This window comes from Camelus ferus, chromosome 2, assembly GCF_009834535.1.
Source record: "Camelus ferus isolate YT-003-E chromosome 2, BCGSAC_Cfer_1.0, whole genome shotgun sequence".
Classification (NCBI taxonomy): domain Eukaryota; kingdom Metazoa; phylum Chordata; class Mammalia; order Artiodactyla; family Camelidae; genus Camelus; species Camelus ferus.
This window is the reverse complement of record NC_045697.1, coordinates 1,056,085-1,082,862: the sequence shown is the minus strand read 5'-3', so window position 1 is coordinate 1,082,862 and position 26,778 is coordinate 1,056,085. Positions and strand designations below refer to the sequence as shown.

Below are 26,778 nucleotides of genomic sequence, written 5' to 3'. Positions count from 1 at the left end.
GATGGGTGGTGGAAGGAAGAAAAACTGACTCAAGTAAAATAAAACCAGAGCTGGGCCTCGCCCCAGTGAGGAGAGCAGGCCTTGATCTGAAGGGTCTGGGTGGCTGACCTCTGCAAGGACCAGGTGCACAGAGAAGGGTGAGGCAGTGGGTGCTTCCTGACCCTCTCCCCTCAGTGGTCTCAAAGAGGCGGAAAGGATGGAGCCTGTGGTCCTGATGGGCAGGGGGTGAGGTCTGAAGAGGAGCTTTAGACACAGGGACTCTTCCCGGAGATGATGAGGTCCAGGCTGTGACCGTGGCGGGGCAGAGGTAAGGGATACATGGCAGGGAGGTGAGGAACCAGGAGGCTGGGGCTGGCGGCCCCTCCTGAGCCTCTGACTTGCTCCCTGTGCAGTCACCCTTCCTCCTGCTCACTGTATGCAGCCTCTTCAAACAGCTGCAGTGTCCCCTCCCGCAGGGGCCCTGGCCATGCCGTGATGAACAAGTCCGTACTCAGGGGCACCTCTAAGCTTGCTGTCCTGGCCCAGGAGAGGCCCAGCCCTGACTCTGGGCACCAGAACAGACACTGCTAGAGGCAGGCAAGGAAGCTGGCCTGGTGGGGAAAAGGGGGTTGGTTGGCCAGGGCGGGAGGACCCCCTCTAGGCAGAGAGGCTCTCAGCTTCTGTGCCTTCCTTGGTTATGCCCGAGGCTGGCTGGAGCCTGTGGGTGGTAAGAACCCCCTAAAGCAGGGCTCACTTCCTTCCAAGGGGTGCCTGACGGCTCACCTCCGCTTTGGGCCCCGGGAAAGGTAGGTGCGGCTGTCAGGCACAGGCCGCAGGAAGGCCGTCCGCAGCGGACCCCGAGGACGCGGAGCAGCTACAGGCACAGTCAGTCCGTTGGGACAGCGGCCTGGCAAACGGCAAAAGCAGCGGCACTGGGGACCAGAGAGGCTGGCCAGCTTTGCGAGGCTCGCCCGAGTGCCTCCACGCATGATGTGCACCGCGAGCCTGCACTCCCACCTCCGTGCCCCGCCCGGCGCGAGCCGCACCGCGAGCACCGCGCCGCCCGCCTGCCCACTCCCTCTGACCGCCGACCCCGCGAGGGCGAGGGTGGGGACCCCGCCGTGTCCCCAGCACCTGGAACAGTGCCGGGCGCCTGGACCGCTGAGGGAGCGGACGAAGGCTGGACCCCACCCGGCTCTCCGGTAAAGATTTCCCTGTCTGTCGACTCCGACCACCTCGCTCCTGGCGGCGCGGGCGGGAAGGCCTGCGCCTCTGGGACTCAGCGGAGCGCAAGCCGACCGGACCCTGCCTGCTGCTCAGCCCCGGACGCCGCGAGGAGGGCGCGCAAGAGCCCGGCCACTGCCCCCACCGGGCAGCGGTCCGGCCGCTCCCAGGCGCCCGTCCCGTGGCAGCCGGCGCTGGCGGGCTCCCATCCGCATCGAGCCTGAAGGGGAAAGCACACCCAGGAGACAGTCGACCGAGCGAGCACCATCTCGCTCCACTGGCGACTTCAAGCGCGAACCCCAAGCCGCCGCGCCCAGCCCTCTGATGACGTCATCTTCCGTGGTCCTCGAGAGCTGGCCATGGGCGCCGCCATTTTACATTACGGCGGCCGGCGGGCCTTCCTCGGCGTCCTGCGAAGCGCCTCTCCGAGGCCCCGCCCCCTCCTGTGACGTCACCGCGGCGCGCCCGGCCGGCGCCGCCATGTTGGAGGTCCTCACCGCAGGCGCGTAGGTGTCTCCATAAGATGCCGGCTCGGCGGCGCCCGGCTTTCCCCCCCCCAAGATGGCGTCCATGCGGGAAAGCGACACGGGCCTGTGGCTGCACAACAAGTTGGGGGCCACGGACGAGCTGTGGGCGCCGCCCAGCATCGCGTCCCTGCTCACGGCCGCCGTCATCGACAACATCCGCCTCTGCTTCCACGGCCTCTCGTCGGCCGTGAAGCTCAAGCTGCTGCTCGGGACGCTGCACCTCCCGCGCCGCACGGTGGACGAGGTGAGGCGGGCGGGCGGGCGGCGGAGCGGGCGCGGGGCCGGCCTGCCACTGGGGGCCGCGCCTCCCTGCGCCCCGAGGCCCCGGCCCCGGCCCTCCCCTCCCCCGCCCCTCCCCCACGCTCGGGCCCCCCGGCCCTCGCCCTCCCCCCGCCGGCGTTCCCGAGGAGGCGCGGAGTCGCGGGCCCCGGCACCCGTGCGGCGGGCGGGCCGTGCGGGGGCGCGGAGGGCGGGCTGGCGGTCCCGGGGCTGCGCGGTCGCTGTGTCCGGCTCGGCGCGGCCTGGGATCGCGGTTTTCCGCGGACTCGTGCCCTCCGGGGTGGCGCCCTGTGTTCTAAAAGGCTTCTTTCCACGCGCGTTTCTGCATCTTTCTAATCCGTGGGCACGTGAGGTCCGTTTTCTGTTTTTCTCCTGATCGGTAAGTTATATCGCTTTTCACGCAAAATAAGCGAAGTGTTTTTTAAATGTTGAGGCACCACGCTTGCTTAAACGGTACCCGCCTACCATTGCAGTTTACTGTTACATTTTTTCAGTTTGTAGTTGCTTCCCGTCGGTAACGTGTACAAACGTGCACGTTTGTCGGTGTGACGAATAAAATAGCAGAGCCACCGGCGTCTGCGATTCCCATGCAGATCAAGAAGTGGAACAAAACGCCTCCCCCTCCTCATCGCAGCCCCTCCCTCACTTTGGGAGGTGTTCGTTTCTCTGCCGTTCTGTATAACTTACCGGTTGTGTGTATGCATTTTTCAGTAGAACAGTTTGGCTTTGCGTGATTTGAATTTAATGTTGTGTATCGTGTCGTGTTTCGTGTGAGTGATGTGGGTGTGTCTGTTGTCTTCGGTTGACACCTTCCTTGACAGCGTCATCCAAGTTGCAGCCCCTGAGGTTTTAGTTTTCACTGCTGAAGTCTTCCACTCTGAGTATGCGCGTGGTTGAGCATCTTTCCTGTGTTTATTATTTGATCTTTTTTGTGAATTGTCTGTTCAAATTTTTCCCCCATTCTCTTTTGTTCCCCCATTGCTTTGCAGAATTTTTTGTTGTTGATTAGCAGTCCCTTCTCAGTTATATATGTTGCAGATGTCTTCCAGGTGTGGCTTGACTTAAGTTTTCTGCACGGACTCTGGATGCACAGAAACTTAGCTGTAACTAGACAGGCGTACACCTCTGGTCTTCCCCTATGGGTGGGGCCGATTTTGTCTGGTTTAGGATGTGCTTCCCTGCTTGAGGGGTGGGGGGACTCCCTGTGTGTGTCACAGGGGCACAGTTTTGCCTCTTACCTGCACAGAGCTCTCTGAGAATCTGGCATGGGGTAGATGGAAGTTTGTCTCTCAAATAACCTGTTTATTAACCGTATTTGTCCCAAGTTCATGGCCAAAACTTTAAATAAGAAAAAGTGATGGAAAAAGACTGGAAAAAGGGACTGAGGCACCCGCCCAGCTGTGGGTGCTCACTTGTCCCAGCCTTGTGAAGAAATTGTTAGGGTTTTTGGTTTTTTTTAATCACATCTCCTGCTGTACCCATTTATATGAGGAAATAAAAGTAAGCTGAAATGAAAAAAAATTTTTATTACTGAGTCTTCAGTCTACGCAAAAGTGATAATTATGTGAAGCTGGGAGTCCAATTTTATTATTTTCTGTATGAATGTCTAATTAGTCCAGAACCATTTATTGAAACAGATGTCTTTTCCCATTGATCTGCATTGTTATTTCTAGTGTGTGTCTGTTTCTCGGCTCTGCTCTGTGCCTTTCAGCTATTTGTGTATCACTGGTAACTTGCTAACTGCTGCTACTTCACAGGTAGCAAGTTGTAACAGCGAAGAGGGCAGACCCTCCAGCTTTTATTCTTCAGGAGCATCTTCTTGGCCCATTCCTGGCCGTTTGCGCCTCCGTACTTTATTTTCACTTTTCAGCTATGTATGTACATAGAACTATTTGGGGCTTTAAGACTGAGTTGAGGGGGAAGGGCATAGCTCAGTGGTAGAGCGCATGCTTAGCTCACACGAGGTCCTGGGTTCAGTCCCCAGTACCTCCTCTAAAAATAAATAAATAAACTTAATTATGTTCCCCTCAAAAAAAAAAAAAAGGGGGCCTGAGTTAAACCCACATACCTATGGTCAGTTGACCTTTGACAAAGGAGGCAAGAACATACAATGGAAAAAGACAATCTCTTCAGCAAGTGGTGCTGAGAAAGCTGGACGGCCGTGTGTAAATCAGTGAAGCTAGGACACTCCCTCACTCCATACACAGAAATCAACTCAAAATGGCTTAGACTTAAACATAAGACAAGGCATCATAAATCTCCTAGAAGAAAACACAGGCAAAACATTCTCTGACATAAATCTTAGCAGTGTTCTCCTAGGGCAGTCTACCCAGGCAATAAAAATAAAAGCAAAAATAAACAAATGGGACCTAATTAAGCTTACAAGGTTTTGCACAGCAACGGAAACTATAAACAAAACAAAAAGAACCTACAGAATGGGAGAAAATATTTGCAAATGATGTGACAGACAGGGGCTTAATTTCCGGAATATATTATACAACACAGTAACAACAACAACAACAAAACCAAATGAAAAATGGGCGGAAGACCTAAACAGACATTTCTCCAGTGAAGACATACAGGTGGCCAGTAGGCCCATGAAAAGATACTCAGTTTTGCTGACTGTCAGAGAAATGCAAATCAAAAGTACAATGAGGTATCAGCTCACACCAGTCAGAATGGCCGTCATTGAAAAGTCTGCAAACAATAAATGCTAAAGAAGCTGTGGAGAAAAGGGAACCCTCCTACACTGCTGGTGGGACTGTAGTTTGGTGCAGCCACTATGGAAACCCATATGGAAATTCCTGAAAAAACTAAAAGTAGACTCTTCGTATGATCCAGCAATCGCACTCCTGGGCAGATATCTAGAGAAAACTAATTCGAAAAGACACATGCACCCCAGTGTTCAAAGCAGCAATGTGTACAATAGTCAAGACATGGAAGCACCTAAATGTCCATCAACAGATGACTGGATAAAGAAGTTGTGGTATATTCATACAGTGGAATACTACTCAGTGATTAAAAAAAAAGAATAATGCCATTTGCAGCAAAATGAATTAACCATAGATCGTCCTACTAAGTAAAGTAAGATCGTCATGCTAAGTGAAGTGAAGTAAGTCAAAGTCACATCACTTATATGTGGAATCTAAGAAGAAAAGATGCAAATGAACTTACAAAACAGAGACATGGAAAACAAACTTACAGTTATCAAAAGGGAAAAGGGATGGGGAGGGATAAATTGGAAGTTTGTGATTAGCAGATAGAAACTACTATATATAATATAGATAAACAACAAGTTCCTACTGTATAGCGCAGGGAACTATATTCAAGATCTTGTAGTAACTTGTGATGGGAAAGAATGTGAAGAGGAATTATATATGTGTATCTATAACTGAATCATCATGCTGTACACCAGAGACAACACTATAAATCAACTATTCTTCAATAACATTTTTTGAAGTTTAAAAAAATAAAAGCAAAATCACATCACCAATTAAAAAAAAGACTGAGTTGAATTTACACTTCATTCTGGGGTGAAATCATCTTAATGTTGAATCTTACAAATTGGGAATATTGGCATATCTCTCTATTTAAATCTTTAATATTTGTTGTAGGGTTTTATGATTTTCTCCATTGAGTCCTTCTGTCTTCTGTTAGATATATTCTTAGATAATTTTTATTTTTTCAATCTGTTGTAAGTGGTGTCTTTTAAAATTTTGTTTTTAGATGAGTTTGTGAATGACATCTGTACTGAAGTCTTACCAATTGCAATAATCTTCCTGTAGACTCCTTAATTTTTCTGTGTAGGTAACTATTTTGTTTTACTTTCCAATTGCTTTTCTTTGTCTTGCCTAACCTTACTCAGCAGGACCCTCCAGAGTATTGTCTGGTTTAATAGTGAATGAAGTTTTTAAACAGCTCTATTGAGGTGTAATTCACATGTCGTACAATCTGCCCATTTAAAATGAAAATTCAGTGGTTCTTACACAGTTGTACAGCCATCTTCCTAGTTGACTTTAGGACATTTTCATCAGCCCCAGAATAAACTCTGGGTTAGCATTCCTGTCCCTATCCCCCCTCCCCCCCAAGGCCTAATCTTTCTGTGTCTGTGAATTTGCCTGTTCTGGACATCTCATGTGAATGGAATCATACACTATGTGGTCTTTTCTGACTGGCTTCTTTCACTTAGCATGATATTTTTAAAGGTCATCCATGTAGTTTGTGTCAATACTTGTACCTTTTTTGTGACCGCTAATTGTTTTATTGATACACCACATTTCATTCATCAGTTATTCATCATTTGGTGGCCATTTGTGTTGATTCCACTTTTTGGCCATTGTAAGTAGCGCTGCTGTGAAGATTCACGGCAGGCTTTTATTAGCGTGCATTTTCAGTTCTCAGGTGTGTACCTAGGAGGGCTACTTGGGTCTGCAGTGGCCGTGCGGCTACCACTTCAGGGGCTCCCGAACTACTTTCCTCAGCGGCCGCAGCGTTTCTGCTCTTTACACCAGTGGCTTCTGAGTGCCCCGGTCCCTCACGCCCTCGCCGCGGCCCCGGTCCCTCACGTCCTTGCCGACCTTTGCTGTAATGGGGCTCTTTTGGGTGTGTGTGTGTGTGTGTGTGTGTGTGTGTGTGTGTTTGCTTTTGTTCTTGGATATAGCCATTGTGTAAGCAGATAGGGTAGGGGGTCCCTGGAGAAAGAGAGCCAAGCATGGCTTTCTTGACATAAGGGGCACCGTTGTGGTCTAAGCCTGGCCACGGTGCTTGCCCTTGAACGGGGCTCAGTAATTAATGATCTTAAGGGAAGTGAGGGATGCAGAAAAAAAGGAAAAGCAGTGAAGCACCAATAGTTCAGCGATGAAACAGAGTTCTGGTTGCTCCTCAAGGGATACACCTAATCTGATACACGCCTTTGAGTTCTGCAAGAAATGAGCCCCCCCCCCCCCCGCCAACACGCACACAGGTGGAGGGTGGGATGATGGTGTTGACCCTGGTTACTTTAATCTATTAAAGCTGGGACTCTGGCGACCAGTCAAGCCACTTTCTGAATATGCATGTACCCTTAGCTTAAAAGCTTCCCAGTTTTGCTGTTCCAGGGGACACTGCTTTAGGAAGGATTCCTGGTCTTCTCTTTACTTGTTGCGAGTAATAATAAATTCTTCCTCCTTCTGCTCTTTGGCTGGGTTGTGGTTTTTTTTTTAAAGGCTATACTCCATTTATACCGACTACGCCCTGTTGGCCGTATTCCCCACGTTGTGCGTACACCCTGGCAGCTTATTTCACACCTGGTAGTTTGTGCCTCTTAGTGCTCCGCCTCCATCTTGCCCCTCCCCCTCCCTCTCCCCACTGGGCACCACTTGCTCCTTCTCTGCATCTGTGAGTCCTTTTCTCTTCTGTTATGTTCACTGGTTTGTTGTATTTTTTTAGACTCCACATGTAAGTGATATCTTACAGTGTTTGTCTTTCTCTGTCTGACTTATTTCACTAAGCATAATGCCCTCCAGGTCCATCCATGCTGTACGTCGTAAGCAAACACAACATTGTAAATCAACTGCACTTCAATTAAAAAGCAAACAAAAAACCAACCCATTTAAAATATGGGCAGAAGAACTGAACAGACATTTTTCCAAAAGAAGAAATGCAGATGGCCAACGGGAACATGAAAAGTTGCTCAACATCACTTATATCAGAAATTCAAATCAAAATCACAGTGAGACGTCATCTCAAACCTGTCAGAATGGCCATCATCAAAAAGAACACAAATAACAAATGTCGGCAAGGATGTGGAGAAAAGGGAAGCCTTGTACACTGGTGGTGGGAATGAAAATTGGTGCAGCCACTATGGAAAACAATATGGAGGTTTCTCAAAAAACTAAAAATAGAACCACCATATGGCCCAGCAACTCCACTCCTGGGCATATATCCAAGAAAGACAAAAACATTAACTCGGAAAGATACATACACTCTGCTATTAACAACAGCATTATTTATAATTACCAGGATATGGAAGCATCCTAAGTGCACATCAGTAGATGATTGGGTAAAGAAGATGTAGCACATATACACAATGGAATATAACTCACCCACGAAAAAGGATATTTTGCCATCTGCGGCCTTTATTCACTTTTTTTGCACTTCAAAAACCAGAAATTTATAACTGACATAAACATTTCCATTACATCAAAAACAACAAAATACCTAGAAATAAACTTAACCAAGTAGGTTACCTATACTCTGAAAACTATAAAACACAATTGCAGGAAATTGAAGATGATACAAAGAAATGGAAAGACATCCTGTGCTCTTGGATTGGAAGAATCAACATTAGCAAAGTGCCCACACTGCCCAAAGCAGTGCACCCCCTGTGAAACTGCTCACGACATTCGTCCCAGAACTAGAGCAAACAGTTCCAAAAATTCCTGTGGAACCATAAACGACCCAGAACTGCCAAAGCAATCTTTTTTTTTTTTTCCCTTTTTGTTCTCTTTTCATGGTTTGATGACTGGAGAAGTTCCTTTAACATTTGTTGTAAACCTGGTTTGGTGGTGCTGAATTCTTGTAGCTTTGTTTATCTTTCAAACTTTTGATTCCTCCATCAAGTCTGAATGAGAGCCTTGCTGGATAGTGTTCTTGGTTGTAAGTTTTTCCCTTTCATCACTTCAAATATATCGTGCCACTCCCTTCTGACCTGTAGAGTTTCTGCTGAAAAATCAGCTGATAACCTTATGGGCGTTCCCTTGTATGTTTGTTTGTTAGTTTTTTTATTGAAATATAGTCAGACACAGTCTGTCAGTTTCTGGTGTTCAGCACAATGTCCCAGTCATGCATATACATACATACACTTGTTTTCATATTCTTTTTCATTAAAGGTTATTGAAAGATATTGGATATAGTTCCCTGTGTTTTACAGAAATTTTTTTTAATCTATTTTTATATATAATGGCTAACATTTGCAAATCTCAAACTCCCAAATTTATCCCTTCCCACCGCCTTTCCCCTGGTAATCATAAGATTGTTTACTATGTCCATGGGTGTGTTTCTGTTTTGTAGATGAGTTCATTAGTGTCCTCTTTTTTTCTTTTTAGATTCCACATATGAGTGATATCATAGGGTATTTTTCTTTCTCTTTCTGGCTGACTTCACTTAGGAACAATGATCTCTAGTCCATCCACGTTGCTGCAAATGGCATTTTATTTTTTATGGCTGAGTAGTAGTCCATTGTATAAATATACTACGAATTCTTTATTCAGTAATCTGTTGATGGACATATAGTTTGTTTCCATGTCTTGGCTATTGTAAATAGTGCTGCTGTGAACATTAGGGTGCATGTGTCTTTTCGAATTAGAGTTCCCTCTGGATATGTGCCCAGGAGTGGGATCCTTGTATGTTATTTGTTGCTTTTTTCTTGCTGATTTTAATATTTTCTCCTTATCCTTAATTTTTGTAAGTTGATTATTGTGTGCCTCGGTGTGTTTCTTTTGGCTGATCCTGTGTGGAACTCTCTGCGTTTCCTGGACTTGGGTGACTGTTTCCTTTCCCAAGTTGTGGGGGGTTTCAGTGGTCATCTCCCCCCAGATTTTCTCAGGTCCTTTCTCTCTCTCTCCTCTTTATGAGACCCTTATAATGCAAATATTAGTGTGCTTCATGTTGTTCCAGAGTTCTCTTAAATTGTTTTCATTTCTTTTCATCCTTTTTTCTGTTCTGCAGTAATTTCCACCAATCTGTCTTCTAGCCCAGTGAGCTGATCTTCTGCCTTGTTTAATCTATTCTTGATTCTTTCTAGTGTGTTACTCATTTCAGTGATTTTATTCTTCAACTCTGTTTGGGTATTCTTTACATTTTCCAACTCTCTTGCTAAAGACTTCACTCTGTGCATCTATACTTCTCTTGAGTTCTCTGAACATCTTTGCCATCATTACTCTAAATTGGTTGTGTCTTTTGGCTCGACACCAACAAGAGGCAGACCCAGTTTTCTGGTGGTAATCATGGTAGATGTGAACATGAATGAATACTGTATTTTATTAAATGCTTAAAATATCTATTGACACATTGTTTACCACATTTACAGAATAGCATTCATTGTAAAGCAACCTGGCTTTCCTGAAGTAAACCTAACTTGGTCACTTTATATTGTGGGATTATGTTGTCCTGATACTTCTGTGTATGAATTTTATATCTATGGTCATGGATGAGATTAACCTCTAATTTTACTTTCCCAGACTGTCTTTGTTACATATTGGTTATTGAATTTATACGACCCTTATAAAAGGTGTGGTAGTGTATCCTCTGTTTTCCTCTTTGGAAAGCTTGTTTAATAATGGAATTGGAACTTAGTAATGAAGCCGTGTGGGGGACCTGGGTTTTCTCTGTGGGTGTATTTTTGAATATTGATGTTTGGTTTTATGTTCTTAAGTGAAATTTTGGTATTACGTATTTTTTTTAGTGATTTGGCTGTTTCTACTAAAACTTCAAACTTATTAGCAGTGAGTAGATAATAACATCCTCTTACCTTTTTTGGTATTAGAAGTACATGTTATGATGTTCCCTTTTTCATTTTTTTTTTCTCTGTTTTATCTCACCAGATGATTGTCAGTCTTTCAAAGTACCAGCTTTTGAATTTGTTGATATTCTGTTACGTGTTTGTTCTCTTACTGATTTTTGTGCTTTAATTATTTTCTTCCTTCTATTTTTTTGTATTTATTTTGTTTTTGTAATCTCCTATGATGGACGTTCACCTTGTTTTGCAGCCTTTTTTTCCCTAAAATATACGTATTAAGTCCTAGGTATTCTTTTTCAGTCACAACTTTAGTTGCATCCTACACATTTTGATAGTATTATGATTACCAGGTCACAATATTTTGTAATTACTGTGATGATTTCTTCACTGATCCATTTTGTAATCTAGGAATGTTTCTTCCCATACATTGGAGGGGGAGAGGTTTAAGTTATGTTTTTCTAGTGATTTCTAGCTGGATTGAGTGTTTGTCAGAGAATATAGTCTATATTATTTAAGCCATTGGAAATTTAAGATTTGCTTAATGGCAAAATACATGGTCAGATTTTGTAAACATTGCAAGTGAGCTTGAGAAAATGTTTATTCTCTGGTTTTGTGATCCATTGCCTAGTATATGTTCATTAGGTCAAATTTGTTAAATCATGTTGTAGAGATCTACTATGTTCTTAATGATGTAAAAAACATAAATTTTATCAACTAGTGAGAAGGTGTATGTTTACCTGTGTTAAGATTATGGGTTTGTCCAGGCCTTACAGTTTAGTCAACTTTGCTTTATACATTCTGAGGCGTGTGCAAGTTTAGAGTTGTTGCTGCTGACTTGGGGACTGAGCCATGGACCTTTATACGGACGGCTCTGTAGCTGGTAACATCTTGTCTGTTCTTGTCCAGCACGGACATAAGTATACCAGCTTTCTTTCATTGATTTTTTTCAAAATGTGTAGTTCTTGGATTTTACCCATATTACAAGAAATTATAATAAAGAACTTACTTAGCTAGAATGCAAAAAGACTGGGTCACTCTGGATACTGCGCTTTTCTGAAAAGAATTTTTATGTGTATTTTTGATAATTAAAAACTCCCCAGGACATCCCGATTTGCCTAGCGGGCTGCCTAGCGGTCTTCGGTATCTTTCATCAGTTGTTTACAGGTCTGGTACCTTAGGGGATATTATTCTGCAGATCAATTTTTTTTACGTAGGAGCATGGGTACAGGGGACTAGATGGCTGGGCTGTACAAGTTCCACACTGTGTGACACAGAGCTTTCCGCACAAACAACCAGTAGGACGTGTGTGTGTACCTGGTATGTACCTAAAAACGCCATGTATGTACAGAGAAAGAGATACTGGTTTCCGTTAAAAGGAATTGGCTCACGTGATGATGGAATCCAAACAGTCTGAGGATCTGCACCAGCAAGTCTGAGCCCCGGGACAGCTGAAGTGCGGTCTGTCCAGTGCGGGACCAGAGGTGGTTTAGAGCCTTGCTCTCTAAGAATGTGTCATTTGGTTATGGAAGGAAGAGTCACATCGGGAGTAACAACTACAGTGTTGTGAGATGCAGATGCTGACTTTGATGTTTCAGCTCTATTTGAAAGGGCTTTGAGAAAATAATAAATGCCGCTACTGAGTAAAACCAGTGACCCCTCTGGTCCAAGGCCTTGACACTGCTGCCAAAGGAGGTGTTAGGGGTGACTGTGAGATAGTTGTGTGGCTTGTAAAATTACCCACCTGTGAGACTGCCATGGGAGAGCTTAGGGACTCCAGTAGTCAGTGACCGGGATAGCTATGTATTTATCACCCTGAGTAACAAACAGGTAATGAGGCCAGCTGCCAAGCGAACAGGAAAGTGTTTCTCCCAAGGGCACAGCGCGATTGTGGGTCGTCATGTCATAAATGCCTTTTAATCACGTGGCTGTCTTACCCACTGAGAACTCTGTTGTCTAAAATCACAGGCTCTCAGAAACTTTGCTGTTTGAAATCACGTCAGTAGGAATGAAACCTCCCACTTTTGCTTGGAGGCTCTAAGACACTTAGACACAAACAGAGAAGTAGGCTCAATTTCCAGCCCAGGTGCAGAGGATCCAATAAGAGTGTCCACGTGACATCCGCCTCTCTCATTGTTGTTGCTTGCAAGGAAACTGTCCCAGGTCCAGGTGACAGTTCTCACACTGACCTTTTATAATAGACTGGCTGCTTCATTGAAATTTCACCTAAACACCACTGTCCCTCAGCTGTTTCCTTTCTGTGGTCAGGTGCCTGTGGTGTGCGACTGTCGTCACTGAGAGTAACCTGGTGTCACTCCAGAGGATTGCCGCTGGTGGCCCCAGGCCCACTGGCCTGCGACTGGCTTCATTCTAGTTCTGCGGTTTCCTATGACATGTTTTGGTGAAGAAAATTTTTTTTTAACTTATCCTACAAAATTCGTTGGGCTTCCTGAAATTATGATGATCTCTCATCTACTCGTTCTTAACAATTATGTCCTCACACATTGCCTTTGCCCCGGTTTTTGTTCCCTTTCTCTCCGAATCTCCGGTCAGGCGAGTGAGGCTTCCCGCTGCTTTCTGTGCAGCCTCCGGGGTGCTTTCTCGAGACTCCCTTCCTCGCCTTGTGACAGTCTGGGCAGTGTCTGACTCTTTACCTTCCTTCTCCTGTTGTTAAACTTACTCGCTGATGTCTCTGTGGGGTCTCTCTTGTCTCCTGGCCTCTTGCTCTCCTGCATCCCGCTCCGCTTTCCCCGTGGGTGGGATCGTCCCCGTCCTCCGTGTCTCTGGCGTGTCTTTGGTACGTGTCCTTCAAAGATACATATTGTTTTTAGGGGCTCTTTTTCACATTAAGTATAATTGACATAAACTACCCATATTTATTTTAAAAATGTCTTTTTTTTAATTGAAGTATAGTCAGTTTACAGTGTTGCCTTAATTTCTGGTGTACAGCATCATGTTTCAGTCTCATACTCTTTTTCGTTATAGGTTGCTGCAAGATACTGAATATAGTTCCCTGTGCTGTACAGTAGAAACTTGTTATATATTTATTTTGTGTATGGTAGTTTGTATCTGCTAATCTCAAACTCCCAATTTGTCCCTTCCCATCCCACTTTACCCCCTGGTAACAGTAGGTTTGTTGTCTATGTCTGTGAGTCTGTTTTTGTTTTGTAAGTAAGTTCATTTGTGTCTTTTAAAAAATATTCCACATATAAGTGGTATGTGGTATTTGTCTTTCTCTGTCTGACTTACTTCACTGGGATGGGGCTAGAGATTATCATACTTAATGAAGTAAGAATACTGCTGCAAATGGCATTATTTTATTCTTTTTTATGGCTGAGTAGTATTCCGTTGTATTAATATACCACATCTTCTTTATCCAGTCATCTGTCAGTGGACATTTGGGTTGTTTCCAGGTGGTGGCTGTTGTAAATAGTGCTGCTGTGAACACTGGGGTGCATGTATCTTTTCACATTAGAGTTCCCTCCAGATACATACCCAGAAGTGGGATTGGTGGATCATAGGGTAAGTCTATTTTTAGTTTTTTGAGGAATCTCCATACTGTTTTCCATAACGGCTGCACCAAACTGCATTCCCACCAGCAGTGCAGGAGGGCTCCCTTTTCTCCACAGCCTCTCTAGCATTTATGGCTTGTGGACTTTTTAATAATGGCCATTCTGACCTGTATGAGCTGATGCCTCATTGTAGTTCTGATTTGCATTTCTGTATCAGTGATAGTGAGCATTTTTCATAAGCCTGTTGTCTCAAACTACACACATGTGAAGTGCGCAGTGTGACATGTACACGCCTGTAAAACCGTTACGATGAAGATAGCAAAGGGCTCACAGCCTAAATCTCTGCCTGCCTCTTTGTGGTCCGCCCCTCCTGGCCCTCTCCCTGCCCTAAGGTGATCACTGATGTGCTTTCTGTCACCACACATTAATTGGCATTTTCCAGAATATTAATCGAATCACAGTTTAAAAAACTGAAGAAGGTATCAGGGTTTTTTTTTTTTAGAAAAAGAGTGCTTTTTTGGTCTGGCTTTTTTCGCTCAGCATCCTCATGTTGAGGCTCACCCGTGTGTTCTGTTTATCAGTAGCTTGCAGCTTACTGCTGAGTGACGCTGCTCTGTCTGGACGTGTTCACGGAGTGGACATGTCCTTGTGCGCACCGTTGTTTCTGTTTCTCCGGAGGAGACACCTGGGAGAGGGATGGCCAGGCCCGTGCTAGGCATGTGTTTACCTGTAAGAAACTGCAGGGCTGCTTTCTGTGGGGCCGGCACCACCCTGCTTTCCCACCAGGAGCACGGAGGTCCCAGGTGTTCTGGATAACGTTTGACAATAGTCTTGTTAGTTGAAAACATTCTAGTAGGTCCCAGAGTCGGCGCCCGTGGTGGTTGTGGGCGCCGGGCGCTCTAGTAGGTCCCAGAGTCCGTGCCCGTGGTGACTGTCAGCGCCACTTCTGGCCTGTCCTGTCGTCCTGAGTCTTTCTGGTTAGGGTCGCTCAGACTGGGGGGGGGGGGGGTGTATATATTATTTGGGGGGCGGGGTAATCTGGTTTGTTTATTTATTTATTTACTTGTTTTTTTAATGGCGGTGCTGGGGACTGAACCCAGGACCTCATGCACACCAGGCACACGCTCTACTGCTGAGCTGTACCCTCCCCACCGGGGGCATATATTTTTAAGTGATACAAGTTTTATCGTCTTGCACCTTGATCAGTTTTAACAAAACATGTTAACCCATGTTGCTGTTGTGGGTGCAATCTTGGGGTTGGAAAACGGAGGTCTATGACTTGTTTTTGTAAGACCTGCTGACTAAGAATGTTTTGAATGTTGGTAAACGGTTGTTGATAAAAAGCGAGACGGAGACCGAGGGGCCCACGGGCACTGTCCCCATCCCCATCACTCTCCCGTGCTGGGTGGCAGGCTGCCTCCCGCTCGGCCCCCACAGTAGCGCTGTGACACAGAGCTGCTTATGCACAAATCACTGTGAACATTTATTTGGAATCTTTGCCCGAGGTGGGATAGTTGGGTCATAGACTATGTGCTTAAGTGGTGGTCACACTCCCACACGCAGGGCCTGAGCACCTGCGCCGTCTCCCCTGCCCCAGCCAGCACTTGGCTTTGCCCACTTTGCTGTTTTTGCATATCAGGTGCTTGGAAGGTGCCAGCTTGTGTTCCTTTGGGTTTTTCTGGCTCCTCTGGGACATCGGTCACTTTGTCCTTGCCTTCTCAAATTCCCCCTATGTACGCTGCCTGTTAATAGCATCTGCTTGTCTCTTATTGGGGTGGCTGTCCTCTTGTTGATTTGTGGGGGCTCTTTGTATATTTTGGTATTAAGCACTGCTGGTTTTGAACATTATGGGTTGTATCTGCCATTTTGTTACCCGCCTGTTAAATTTTCCATTTGCCCTTCGCTGAACAAAAAAATGCGTCTTAATACAGAGCAGTACATTTTTCAGTTTATAGTTTGTGCTTTTGAAGTTTTGTCTAAGTAGTCATTAGCTATGCTTCTCTGGTTTCTCTTCACCTTGGTTCCCTGTGCGCAGGTGGGTCTCTGACACGTCAGGAGGACTCGCTGGTTAGTGCTGTTGGACTGGGAGCTTGTTTTTCTCTGAGTTCTGAGCCCGGGGCCCTCAGCCGTGCACCTGAATGCAAGCTGGCTCTTCTTTCCTCATGGGTGTGCGGTGCTGTGTGTGTGCATGCGTGTGGGGGGTGTGCGTGCATGTGGGGGGGGGTGCAGTGCTGTGTGTGTGAGGCGTGGGGGGTGCGTGCGTGCGTGGGGTGTGTGTGCGGTGTCGTGTGTGAGGCATGGGGGGGTGCGTGTGTAGGGTGTGTGTGTGCGGTGCCGTGTGTGTGTGTGCGTGCGGTGTTGGCGAGCACTGGAAACCCCTTCCTTGCTCTGCAGCTGTCTCCCCCAGAGACGTGGTAGAAGCTTAGCACGGGGGCGCGGCTGAGGCACTGTCTTTAACCTGAAGGCGGCTGTCCCGGTCTATGAGCTGCCATCACAAAAACACTGGAGACCTGGTGATTAAACAGCAGACTTTCACTTTCTTGCGGTTGTGGTTGAGGGGACGTCCGGGACGCACCGTTCCTCTGGGCAGGCTGGCTGCGGTCCGGGGAGGCCCTTCCTGGCTGCAGCCTTCCGGCGGAGGGAGCCTTGGGGGCTCTTCTGTAAGGATGCTGGTCTGCGCTGGACGGCCCTGCCCTGTGACCGGTCCCCTCCCAGAGATCAGGGGTTCAGCGGATGAATTTGGCACAGACGTTCAGTTCATAACAGTGGTTTTTTCGTCTTTAACCCCCTTCCCTTCCTTTTCTTTCCCCTTAAATACTTCTGTAAAGGGTCGTCCAGTGGTGGTTGTAGTAGTTTGCTGGGGTCACTGCACTCTAGAGCCTGTGTCTTGGGATGACAGAAGCGTGCTGTCTTCCGGCTCTGGGTGGCTTCTGCTGACCTGTAGCCTGTGGGGCGTCGCCTGGGCCGCGGCCGTCTGCTCCTCGTGTCCGCACAGCGTCTTCCCCCGTATGCGGTGGTCTCTGTCCGGATCTCCCTCTTGACCAGGACATGAGTTGTGCTGGGTTGGCACACGTGGGTGCCCCGTCTGTGCAGAGGAGGGCGCGCCTGAGCCCTGGGCTAGGACGCCAGCATCCTCCGACTGGCACAGTTCAACCTGTGGCGGCAGGTTTCTGTGAACACAGGTGAATTCTCAGTTTATTTGGTGCTCACCCGTGAGCTTTTCTGAGACCAGGCCCTGTGTCTTGTTTGTCTCTGTGTCCCCCATTCCTCACTTGGCCTGGCCCCTCATGGTGCCCGTAGGATGCATGCCTAGAGGTTGGCGTAGCTGTGAGGCCACCTCGGGATGCTCGTGCGCAGCGCACGTGTGGTCGCCGTGTCTGCCACTGCCTGGCAGGGCCTGCTTTATACCTGGGCTCCCGTTTACACTGGTGGGCGTGGAGCTGTTTCCTGCCTTTTGCTTCAGAGAATTCTCTCAGGTGTGCAAGGTAACCAGAGGATAAATTCTTGGAAGTACTAATTGCTCAGGCAGACAGCACATACGTTATAAATTGAGATGAGTGTCACCAAAATAAACTGAGTGGAGGCGATGCCCGTTTTGAGTTCCAGTCGTGCGTGTAGTCACGTGCTCCCTGGCCGTCTTCACGACTCTGTCCCGGGTGCTGCAGCCCAGGGAGACCCGGCGCCACCGCCATGAACGCACGCCCGTGGCTGGCATTGCGAGCGGTTACTCTGCACTTCTCTTAAGGCAGACGAGGCTGAGTAGCCTTTCTGTTTTAAGAGTTTTAAGACATTTTTTTGTAACGGTAAACGTTTAAACCTGCCCTGTAGGACCAGCCTCTAGGTCTGTATTTGCGTGTCGCGCTAGCCGCCCGTGATAGGGGTTGCAGGTGTGTTTCCCCTCATTTACTGTGTGTGGTTTTCCAGGCAAGAAGTGCCTGAGTAGCAGAAGTCAGATTCTGCTCTCTTATGGCTCCTTGGTTGGAGTCACAACTACAGAGGCCTCCTTAGTCCACGAAGGAAGGCTGTCTGTGGTTTCTCCTAGAGCCGCACGGCCTCACGCCTCAGGTTGACGTCTGGTCCACTTGAAGTCTACCTGGCGATAAAGTGACGGGAGGAACATACTTGATCATGCAGCGTTTATCATTTTAACGTCTGGTAAAACCTATCTTCCTCTTACCTTTTACATTTTTCTTATTATTTTTGTTTATTGATTTTCTCATAGAAAGTGCAGAATCAGGTCCAGTTCTGTGAAGGAAACATTTCTCCGCTTTGAGTGGGGTCACCCCAGACTTGCAGGTGAACTGAGGGCAGTGACCTCTGGATGGTGTGGAAAGCACCACAGCTCGTCGTCCACTCACACCCTGTAACGTGTTCTCAGAGGTTTCGTGACGTCTCAGGTCTGTTTCTAGGTTTGGGCTCTTGTGTCGCTTGGGCCACCTCCTGTTGTCCTGCTGTATCTTGAACTCATCGCTCCCCCTTGCTTTGGAGAGTTTTAAAACCTCACGGCGCTGTGCCTGGTCAGAGGGGTCCTGTGCCCAGCGGAGGCGTCTGTCTGCTCGTCCTGTGTGGCCCTTGGGCTGCTCCTCCGCCGGTCCCTCTGGGACCATGGCTCCCCTGGGCTGAGGAGATGCTTCGTGTCAAGGAGGCCAGAGCTGTTCCAGGTGACAGGGACTGCCCCTCGGACAGAGGCCTGTCCTTGTCCTGCCCAGTTCCTGTCTCTGCTGCCAGGCTGCCTCTGGAGACGGCTGGGCTGTGCTTCCTGGGCATCCAGCTTCTGGCACCTGGGGACGTGGCACCCAGCCCGGGCAGGGGCACTCCCGCCTCCAGGATGGGTTCTTTTGGTTCCAGGCGGAGCGTAGGCTGATGCCAACTGTGGAGACATCTGTGGGCTTTGGCTCAGGTGCTCCGGGGACCCCACATTTTTTGGCTTCATAACAATTTTTCAGATTGAAATATTCACAGAGGATTCATTCTTTTAAAGTGTACAGTTCTGTGTTTTTAGTATGTTTACAATACTGTGCGATCATTGCCACCATCTGATACCGGGACATTTTCGCCAGTCACTCCCTGCTCCCCCTGCCTCCAGCTCCGAGACCACCGTCCATCCCCCTTTGTACGTCTGTGGATTTCTCTGTGGTGGACATTGCATGTGTACGGGGACCTCCCCCCCCCCCCGGCCGTGCTCTGTGGTGTTCGGCTTCTTTCCGAACTTTGTGCTGGCAGCTCCTCCACATTGTCACGGGTGCCAGTGCTGCCGCCTGTCCCAGGCGCTGCTCCGCAGGGTAGTGAGCAGCGCTCTGTCTGTCCATCCAGCAGACGATGGAGCTGGCTGCCTCTGCTCTTCGGCTCTGCTGAATGCAGCCCTTCACCCACGAGGCCTGGGGGGCGTGTGTCTCTGTCCCCCGGGTCAGCACCTCGGCCTGGGCTGCTGGGCTGTGTGGTGATCGATCGGTGCTTGTCTCTCTGAGGAGCCGCCAGGCAGTTTTCCTGTTTTCCGCACCCCCTCCCCAGTTTTCCTGGCCTCGGCCACACGGGGCGTCGCCTTCATCTTAAATTCTGGCCGTGGCGTGAGAGATGGTCCCTGCCCTGCACGCCTGCAGCCTCTGCTCTGCTGAGTATGCTGGGGCCACCTGCCTCCTCGGGGCCCCCCATACGACCGGGCCCACCTCTCCACACCCCATTGGCCCCCTCAGCAGGCTTCCTAAGGGGCACTGGTGGCTCTCGGAGGGGCCAGAGCGAGACCAGTTTCCTCCAGTGTCCGCCCACCGGAGGCTGTGTGCTGCTGGGAGCCGGGTGGGGGCAGTGGGGAGAGACAACCGCTCCAGGGGAGGGCGAGCCATGGGCCCAGGTCGGGGCACTGGATGTAGATGGCGCTGCAACCCGGAAGAGACTGTGGCAGCCTGGGGATGTGGGGTGGCCCTGGGGTAGGTTCCTCCGGGGGTGGGGCCGGGTATGGGGGCAGTTGAAAAGCAAAGGTGCTCAGAGGCCCTGCTCAGCCCCGGGCTGGTGCCGCCCAGAGTGCACGTGGGGCTCCGGGTGGCGGTGGGGGCTAGGCGCCCAGGACTGTCACCTCCCTCTCGGCAGATGAAGGGCGCCCTCACGGAGATCATCCAGCTTGCCACCCTGGATTCGGACCCCTGGGTTCTCATGGTAGCTGACATTCTGAAGTCCTTTCCTGACACCGGATCGCTGAACCTTGATCTTGAAGAGCAGAATCCCAACGTTCAGGATATTTTAGGAGAACTTAGAGAAAAGGGTAGGTTGCATGTGCTTGGTTTATGCTGGGACGGGGGAGACACGCCTTCCTTTAGAGCACCTTTTCTCTAACGGATGTGACTTTGAGGGGCTATGTGTGTACTGTGTGGTGCGCTGTGGTTCCTGAAACGCTGACTGTGTGCACACGTCTCCCCTGCGCCCGCTGCTGCCGTCTGGGTTGTTGCCGATCTGCAAAAAGCAGCTGCCCCCAGCTGCCCCCTCACTGCACTTCCTTTGTCTCATGGATCACTGACTTCGTTTCATGTTCACACGCCCCCTCTCCGCACGCAGCCCCACGAGGACACGGGCGCTGGGACACGCCCTGGCGCAGAGTAGACGTGTGTTGGAAGTAGCAGTAGGCCCCTTGTTTAGGACGTGAACTGGAAGCCCACTTAGCAGACGCCTGCAGGTGGTCTGAGAGGACAGAGTTGAGAAGGACTGCTCTTCTCCTGGTTTGGAGACTGGAATTGGCAGCCCTTAAAGATGGAAGCTGCCCTGCGGGGCCACCCCCACCCCCCTGTCGCTTCTGAAGCTTCTTCTCAACCACAAGAACTCACTCTACTCTGTGGATTTTCACTTGCTTTGTAACTGCCCACGAACTACATAGATTCTTCCAGAGCAAACCCAAGATGTCTCTGTGCTGATGATTACCTTGACGAGGGTCCAGACAGGTCCACGCCCACCTGGGTGTCATCTCTTAGGTGGGAGGTTGGTCCTCTTGGGGCAGGAAGGGCAGGGTTGGGGCTGATCTGTGCTTCCCCTCCCCTCCGGGTCAGCCCATTAACCAACCTGGGCAGCAGGGACGACTGCGGGGGAGAAACCGTGCTGGCCGCAGACCTTCCCTTCCCGCCGCTTGCTCTTGGGGTGCCTGAAACGCCCTCCAGAAATAGCTGTACTGATGGGAACCTGTGGCCCCAGCCTTCCCGCCCAGCAAGTCTGGGGTGGGGCCCAGGCACCTCTGCCTTTAAAAGCTCCCTGGGGATTCCGATGGGCCCCTTCCATCCTTGCCCAGGTCAGTGGCCTTGATGGCTGAGTGATGGCAGACAGTTTGTGGACCCCTGTTTTCTGCGTTGCAATCAAAGCAGCAGCTCCAAGACTGTACACAGGAAGCTGCATTTTGGGTCCTCTTAGCATCAGCGGTGAGAGCCGAGGCCCAGGCAGGGACACCGCCCTAACATGTTGGTTCTTGAACGAGCAGTGAGCGAGTGTGAGGCGTCGGCCATGCTCCCGCTGGAGTGCCAGTACCTGAACAAGAACGCCCTGACGACCCTCGCGGGGCCCCTCACCCCCCCAGTGAAGCACTTCCAGCTGAAGAGGAAGCCGAAGAGCGCCACGCTGAGGGCGGAGCTCCTGCAGAAGTGTGAGTGCCTGTCCTGCCGGGCCGCTCCGCCAGGGGCCCGCGGACTGGGGAGCGCCGACTGCCCAGCAAACTGTGCTTTTGTCTTATGTCTGCAGTTGTTTAATTTCCTCTAGGTTTTTGGTACCTAAACTGTCTTTTAAAGACAGAATCCTACGTAGTTGCTGTTTCTTTTATTTGAAATTTATTGACGCCGGGCTAAACTGTGTGTTTAAAAATCTGCTTTAGAAACTTCCCAATTTCCAGGTTACGGTATTTATAATCTTTGATACAAAAGTGACCTCTGTACCGGTTGTGTCACACTGGCGATGAGACTGGCAGCCTGGGAGGGACTTCCCACAGGCTGGGCCTCACTCCGGAGCTCCTCACCCCTTCAGTTGTACACGGTCTCAGTTTGACCCTAAAGATGCTGGGTCATTTCACGTGATGTTTTCTCGGACGGTGCCCTGTAATGTGTCTGTGCAGGGATACTTGCTGGGAAGAAGGCAAGGAAGTTGATTCCTCTGGCCGGTGGCAGCAAAACTTCTTTTGTAAATAGTTATGATACTGATCTTAATGCCCGGTTTTCAAAGAATCCAGATGAAACACAGCAGGCATCATGACCCTTGGCTGCAGATGGACAGTGTCCGGGTCAGCACTGCTGTGTGGCTTTGTGGAGCTGGCAGCATGCAGCCTGGGCCTCAGACCCTTCCACGCACCCTCTGGCAGCAGAACCTGGTGCTGGGCGCGGGGCTCTGGTCCTCCCTGAGCTGTGTCAGGAAAACCCCTTGTCTTTATGCTTCTGTGAAGAGAAATGCTCAGTTAGCGAGGACCACCAGTGAGGACACTTCACCAGGAACCTTCGCCCGCCTCGGGCCCTCGCCCAGGTCCCCACAAGGCCTCCCTGCAGCTGCCTGGGGAGAGGGGAGGCCCCTCCCAGACCCCGGCCTGGCTGTGCCTCCTCCTGTGCCCAGCTTGCCCGCCATCCCCTGGGAGGTGCGGCCTTAGCGGCTGTACTTACAGAAGGTGGAGAACGTAGTTGTACGTACCCTGTTGGGTTTCTCAGCCGACAGATGACGCTTCGTGAGGGGGCAGACCCGTGTTTATGCTCGAACACTCGCACCTCGGCCTTCCTTGTAATCAGACTGAGGCGGGCTCGCTCCGTGGTGCCATGCAGCTGAGCGCTGACCCGCCACCCTTGTCCTTGCAGCCACCGAGACTGCCCAGCAGCTGAAGAGGAGCGCGGGGGTACCCTTCCACGCCAAGGGCCGGGGGCTGCTCCGGAAGATGGACACCACGAGTAAGGCCGCGCCCCCACCACCCCTGCCTGCCAGCCCCGGCTGCCTCGTGTGTCTGCCCTAAAGACACTCTTCCCTCGTCAGCAGAGTCCTCTAGGGTTGGGATCTGGTGGCGACAGGCCTGAGGGTGCTTTCGGGCCTGTGAGTGTGGAACGAGGGGCGAGCTCGGGGTTAGTTTCAGAAGCTTTTCCATGTAGGATCTGGAAGGTTGCATGTGAACCCACGAGACAAGGAAGGACAGCAGAGGGAGACGCCTGTTTTGGTTTCTCACACGTCTTCAGCAGCCGGCGGGCGCGGGCTGCCATGCAGCTCGGGTCACTGGCCGGGTGCGGTCTCTGCGTCCTCTGTGGGAGATGGGGATCAGGCGTGGGGACGGAGGGTGGGTAGTTCTGGCTGTCCAGCCTGTAACAGGTCCATTCACCAAGAGGCACAGGAAAGGAGTAGCACCCACAGTTGTCAGAGCTGATGGAGTCCATGTATTGGGTTGATGGCTGCAGAGGTGGCCTTTGTTCAGTGTCTTTGAAAATGCCACGTTTTGGCTGTGGCATCATTGATTTCCAAGCCTTGCCCTTCTGGGCAGGCCAGCTTGGTGTCCAAGTTCATGGGAGGGGGACAGGACAGGCCCTTGGTCACAGGCGTCCCGGGGGTGCCACCTGCCCCTGCCCTGAGATGCAGTCTGTCCATGGGAGCCCTGGGCGGGGGCTGTGGAGTTGGCAGATGAGCGGTCCCTGTGGTCCTCCCCTAGGGCAGCTCGCCCTGGGCCATCTCTGCTGGTCACAGTGTCTGAAGCCCTGACAGCCACCGTCCTCTTTGCAGCCCCGCTCAAAGGCATCCCGAAGCAGGCGCCCTTCCGGAGCCCCACCGCGCCCAGTGTCTTCAGCCCCACCGGGAACCGGACTCCCATCCCGCCTTCCAGGACGCCCCTGCGGAAGGAGAGGGGCGTGAAGGTGAGCATGCCCCTCTGGCTTCTGTGGCCCCCAGGACCGGTCCAGCACGCCTTCGCTGTGGCTGAGGGTGGCCTTCTGTCTGTGTTGGCAGCTTCTTGACATTTCTGAGCTGGATATGGTTGGTGCCGGCCGGGAGGCGAAGAGGAGGAGGAAGACGCTGGGTGCGTGTGCGGGGCCTCCGGGCAAGGTCTGCGGAGGGGGCGCTGGCTGCCCAGGGGCCCCGCTTCCTCTGCTCGTGGAGGCCTGTGTCTCCCTCATCTCTGGCTGGAGAGAGTCAGCCCCGCGCACGGCCCTTCCCTGGGGGCTCGTTGCCGGCTTCGCCTGGAGACTGCGTGCCCCTGGGTGACCTGCTCTGAGCTGGGGCCAGGATGGTGGCCGGGCCACTGAGGGCTCCGATTTCTCAGCAGACGCAGAAGTGGCAGAAAAGCCGGCCAAGGAGGAGACGGTCATCGAGAACGCCACCCCCGACTATGCAGCCGGCCTGGTATCCACTCAGGTAGGACTTCAGCGCCTCCAGCAGCCGGAGCGGGGTCCCTCCTGTTCGCGTTGTGGCTGCTGGAGGGTGCGTGTGCACACGTGTTTGCGCAGATCTTGTGCGGGGGGCTCCTTGGCGGTGTCCCCGCTCAGAGGCCTCTGCTGGTGGGGAGGCCGGGCCGCCGGGCACGGCGAATGTGCGCCTTGTGGAGGCGTGGCTGCAGGTGGCCTGGGAAGGCCCGTCTCTGGGCAGCAGGTGACTCTTCCTCTTGCAGAGCTGTTTTCTCGCATCCTGTATCGTGTGCTTTCCTGGAAGGGAAGACACGGTCGAGCTTTCTCCTTTCCTCAGACAGCTGTTCGAGAGGCTCCTTCACCAAATGGGAACCGTCTGGCCCCTGCCCCTCTGCTGCAGCAGCTCCAGGCCGGGGGCCAGGGTTGGACACTTGGGGTCCCACACTGCCCAGTGTGGGGCCCAGAGAGGTCCCCTCCCCAACCCTGGGGACAGCAGTGTCCTTGTCCTGCTCCAGGGCTGGGGCCCCTCCAGTGGGGTGAGGCACTGAGGCCATGGAAGAGCCACCCGCCCAGTGTCTGGGGGAAGCACGTGCTGAGCCCCCGGCCTCTTCTGGGAGGAACCACAGACTCTTTCTTCCAGAAACTCGGGTCTTTGAACAATGAGCCTGCGCTGCCCTCCACGAGCTACCTACCCGCCACGCCCAGTGTCGTCCCGGCCTCGTCCTATGCCCCCAGCTCCGAGGCCCCGCCAGGTGAGGGGCGCCGCACGCGGGCGGTGTTCCGTGGTCTGGGTGACCCCTGCTCGCCAGGAAGGAGCAGCATCTCCCCAGGACTTGCCCATGTGGTGCTTCCTTGGGGGTCAGGACATCTCTGTCCCTCGTCCCTCTCCTTCAGTGGAGCCGGCCGGAGACCCAAGACCCTCCTGGCCGGCGTGAACTTGAAGAAACGAACCCAAAGTTCTCCCCTGCTTTTCCCTTCCTGGGGCCAGGGCCCACCCCTACAATCTCCCTACCCTCCGGGAAGTGCAGGGTCACAGAAGCCGGGCAGCATTTGGGTTCTGGGGTGGCACGGGGTCAGCGGGCAGCGGAGCAGACCCCGTCCACATCTCTAGGAGCCGCAGGCTGGGCGCAGAGCCCAGGGCGGGGTCCCTGCCCCCCGGCCCCTCACCAGGCCTCACTCCGCTTGCAGCCCCATCTTCCCGGGAAGCCAGCCTGCAGGCCAGCCGGCCGCCTGAGGAGCCCAGCGCTGCGAGCCCGGCGCTGCCCGCGCAGTTCAAGCAGAGGGCGCCCTTGTACAACAGCGGCCCGAGCCCTGCTGCACCCACACCCACTGCGCCCACCTCGCCCCTGACACCCACCACGCCCCCAGCTGTCACCCCCGCCGCCCAGACACCTCCGGTGGCCATGGTGGCCCCCCAGGCCCAGCCCCCCGCCCAGCAGCAGCCCAAGAAGAACCTGTCACTCACGGTAGGTGTAGGCGGCGGGGGGGCACATGGCCTGGCCCCCCAGCACTGCAGCGGGGCCCGGGCACCCACACCCTCTTCCCACTGCAGAGGGAGCAGATGTTTGCCGCGCAGGAGATGTTCAAGACAGCCAATAAGGTCACGCGGCCCGAGAAGGCCCTCATCTTGGGCTTCATGGCCGGCTCCCGAGGTGGGTCTGGTGGCCAGCCTGGTGGGCTTGGGGCTGCGGGTCCTCCGGTGAGGGGTCGGGGGTTGGCCCCCAACCCTTTCCGCCCAGCAGCCTCTTCCCCTGCAGAGAATCCCTGCCAGGAGCAGGGCGACGTGATCCAGATCAAGCTGAGCGAGCACACAGAGGACCTGCCCAAGTCGGACGGCCAGGGCAGCACCACCATGCTGGTGGACACCGTCTTCGAGATGAACTACGCCACGGGCCAGTGGACGCGCTTCAAGAAGTACAAGCCCATGGCCAACGTGTCCTGAGGCCGCGGCCGCCCGCGCTGCAGGCCCTGTCTCGGGGTTCGGACTTGTTTTCTAAGTTTTAGTATGGGCTCCCTTTTGTGTGATTTAAGACACTTTTTTGGATTCAATATTACATTTTTGAATGTCAAACTTAGCCCAGAAAGCTGTAATTTCCTAATCTTAGGGACAGCTCTGACAGTTCGACTTCTTTTTTTAATTTTCTTCTTAAATTCCACTGGCCTTGAGGGAGGGCTCTTCCTTGCTCGTGCAGCCCCTGCCTCATGAGGCGCCGTGGGTGGCGCCCAGCGTGGCTGAGGACAGGTGGGGGCGGCGCCAGGGACGCCAGGCTGCGCTCCCCGCCCGCAGTCTCGTGCCTCTCGTACGGACGTGCGCATTTAAGACCAGGCCTTGGGTACTTGTTTCCACTGTAAAAACTGAGTAATTAAAGTTCAGCTTTTCTAAAGAAAGCACCAGAGCTGTGTTTCTGGCCAGCTCACCCTCCGCTCTGCTCGGGGGGGTC

At 51.6% G+C, this 26,778-nt stretch overlaps 1 protein-coding gene across 3 annotated transcripts; it reads left to right on the top strand.

The window, feature by feature from the left end:
- The first annotated feature begins 1,590 nt into the window (after positions 1-1,590).
- On the top strand, positions 1,591-26,728 carry NELFA (negative elongation factor complex member A). 3 transcript variants are annotated; one of them, XM_032492540.1, is made up of 11 exons: positions 1,591-1,974; positions 20,100-20,271; positions 21,469-21,630; positions 22,817-22,906; positions 23,721-23,851; positions 23,943-24,012; positions 24,256-24,347; positions 24,978-25,089; positions 25,526-25,803; positions 25,890-25,989; positions 26,095-26,728. In XM_032492540.1, exons 1-11 carry the CDS (start codon positions 1,765-1,767, stop codon positions 26,277-26,279), a joined length of 1,602 nt encoding a protein of 533 aa, XP_032348431.1. In that variant the 5' UTR covers positions 1,591-1,764; the 3' UTR covers positions 26,280-26,728. The 3 variants fall into 3 exon arrangements, with proteins under 3 accessions (XP_032348431.1, XP_032348442.1, XP_032348451.1); XM_032492551.1 differs by having other exon boundaries at positions 1,622-1,974; positions 24,259-24,347; XM_032492560.1 differs by lacking the exon at positions 1,591-1,974 and adding an exon at positions 2,116-2,388.
- Positions 26,729-26,778: the final 50 nt, after the last annotated feature.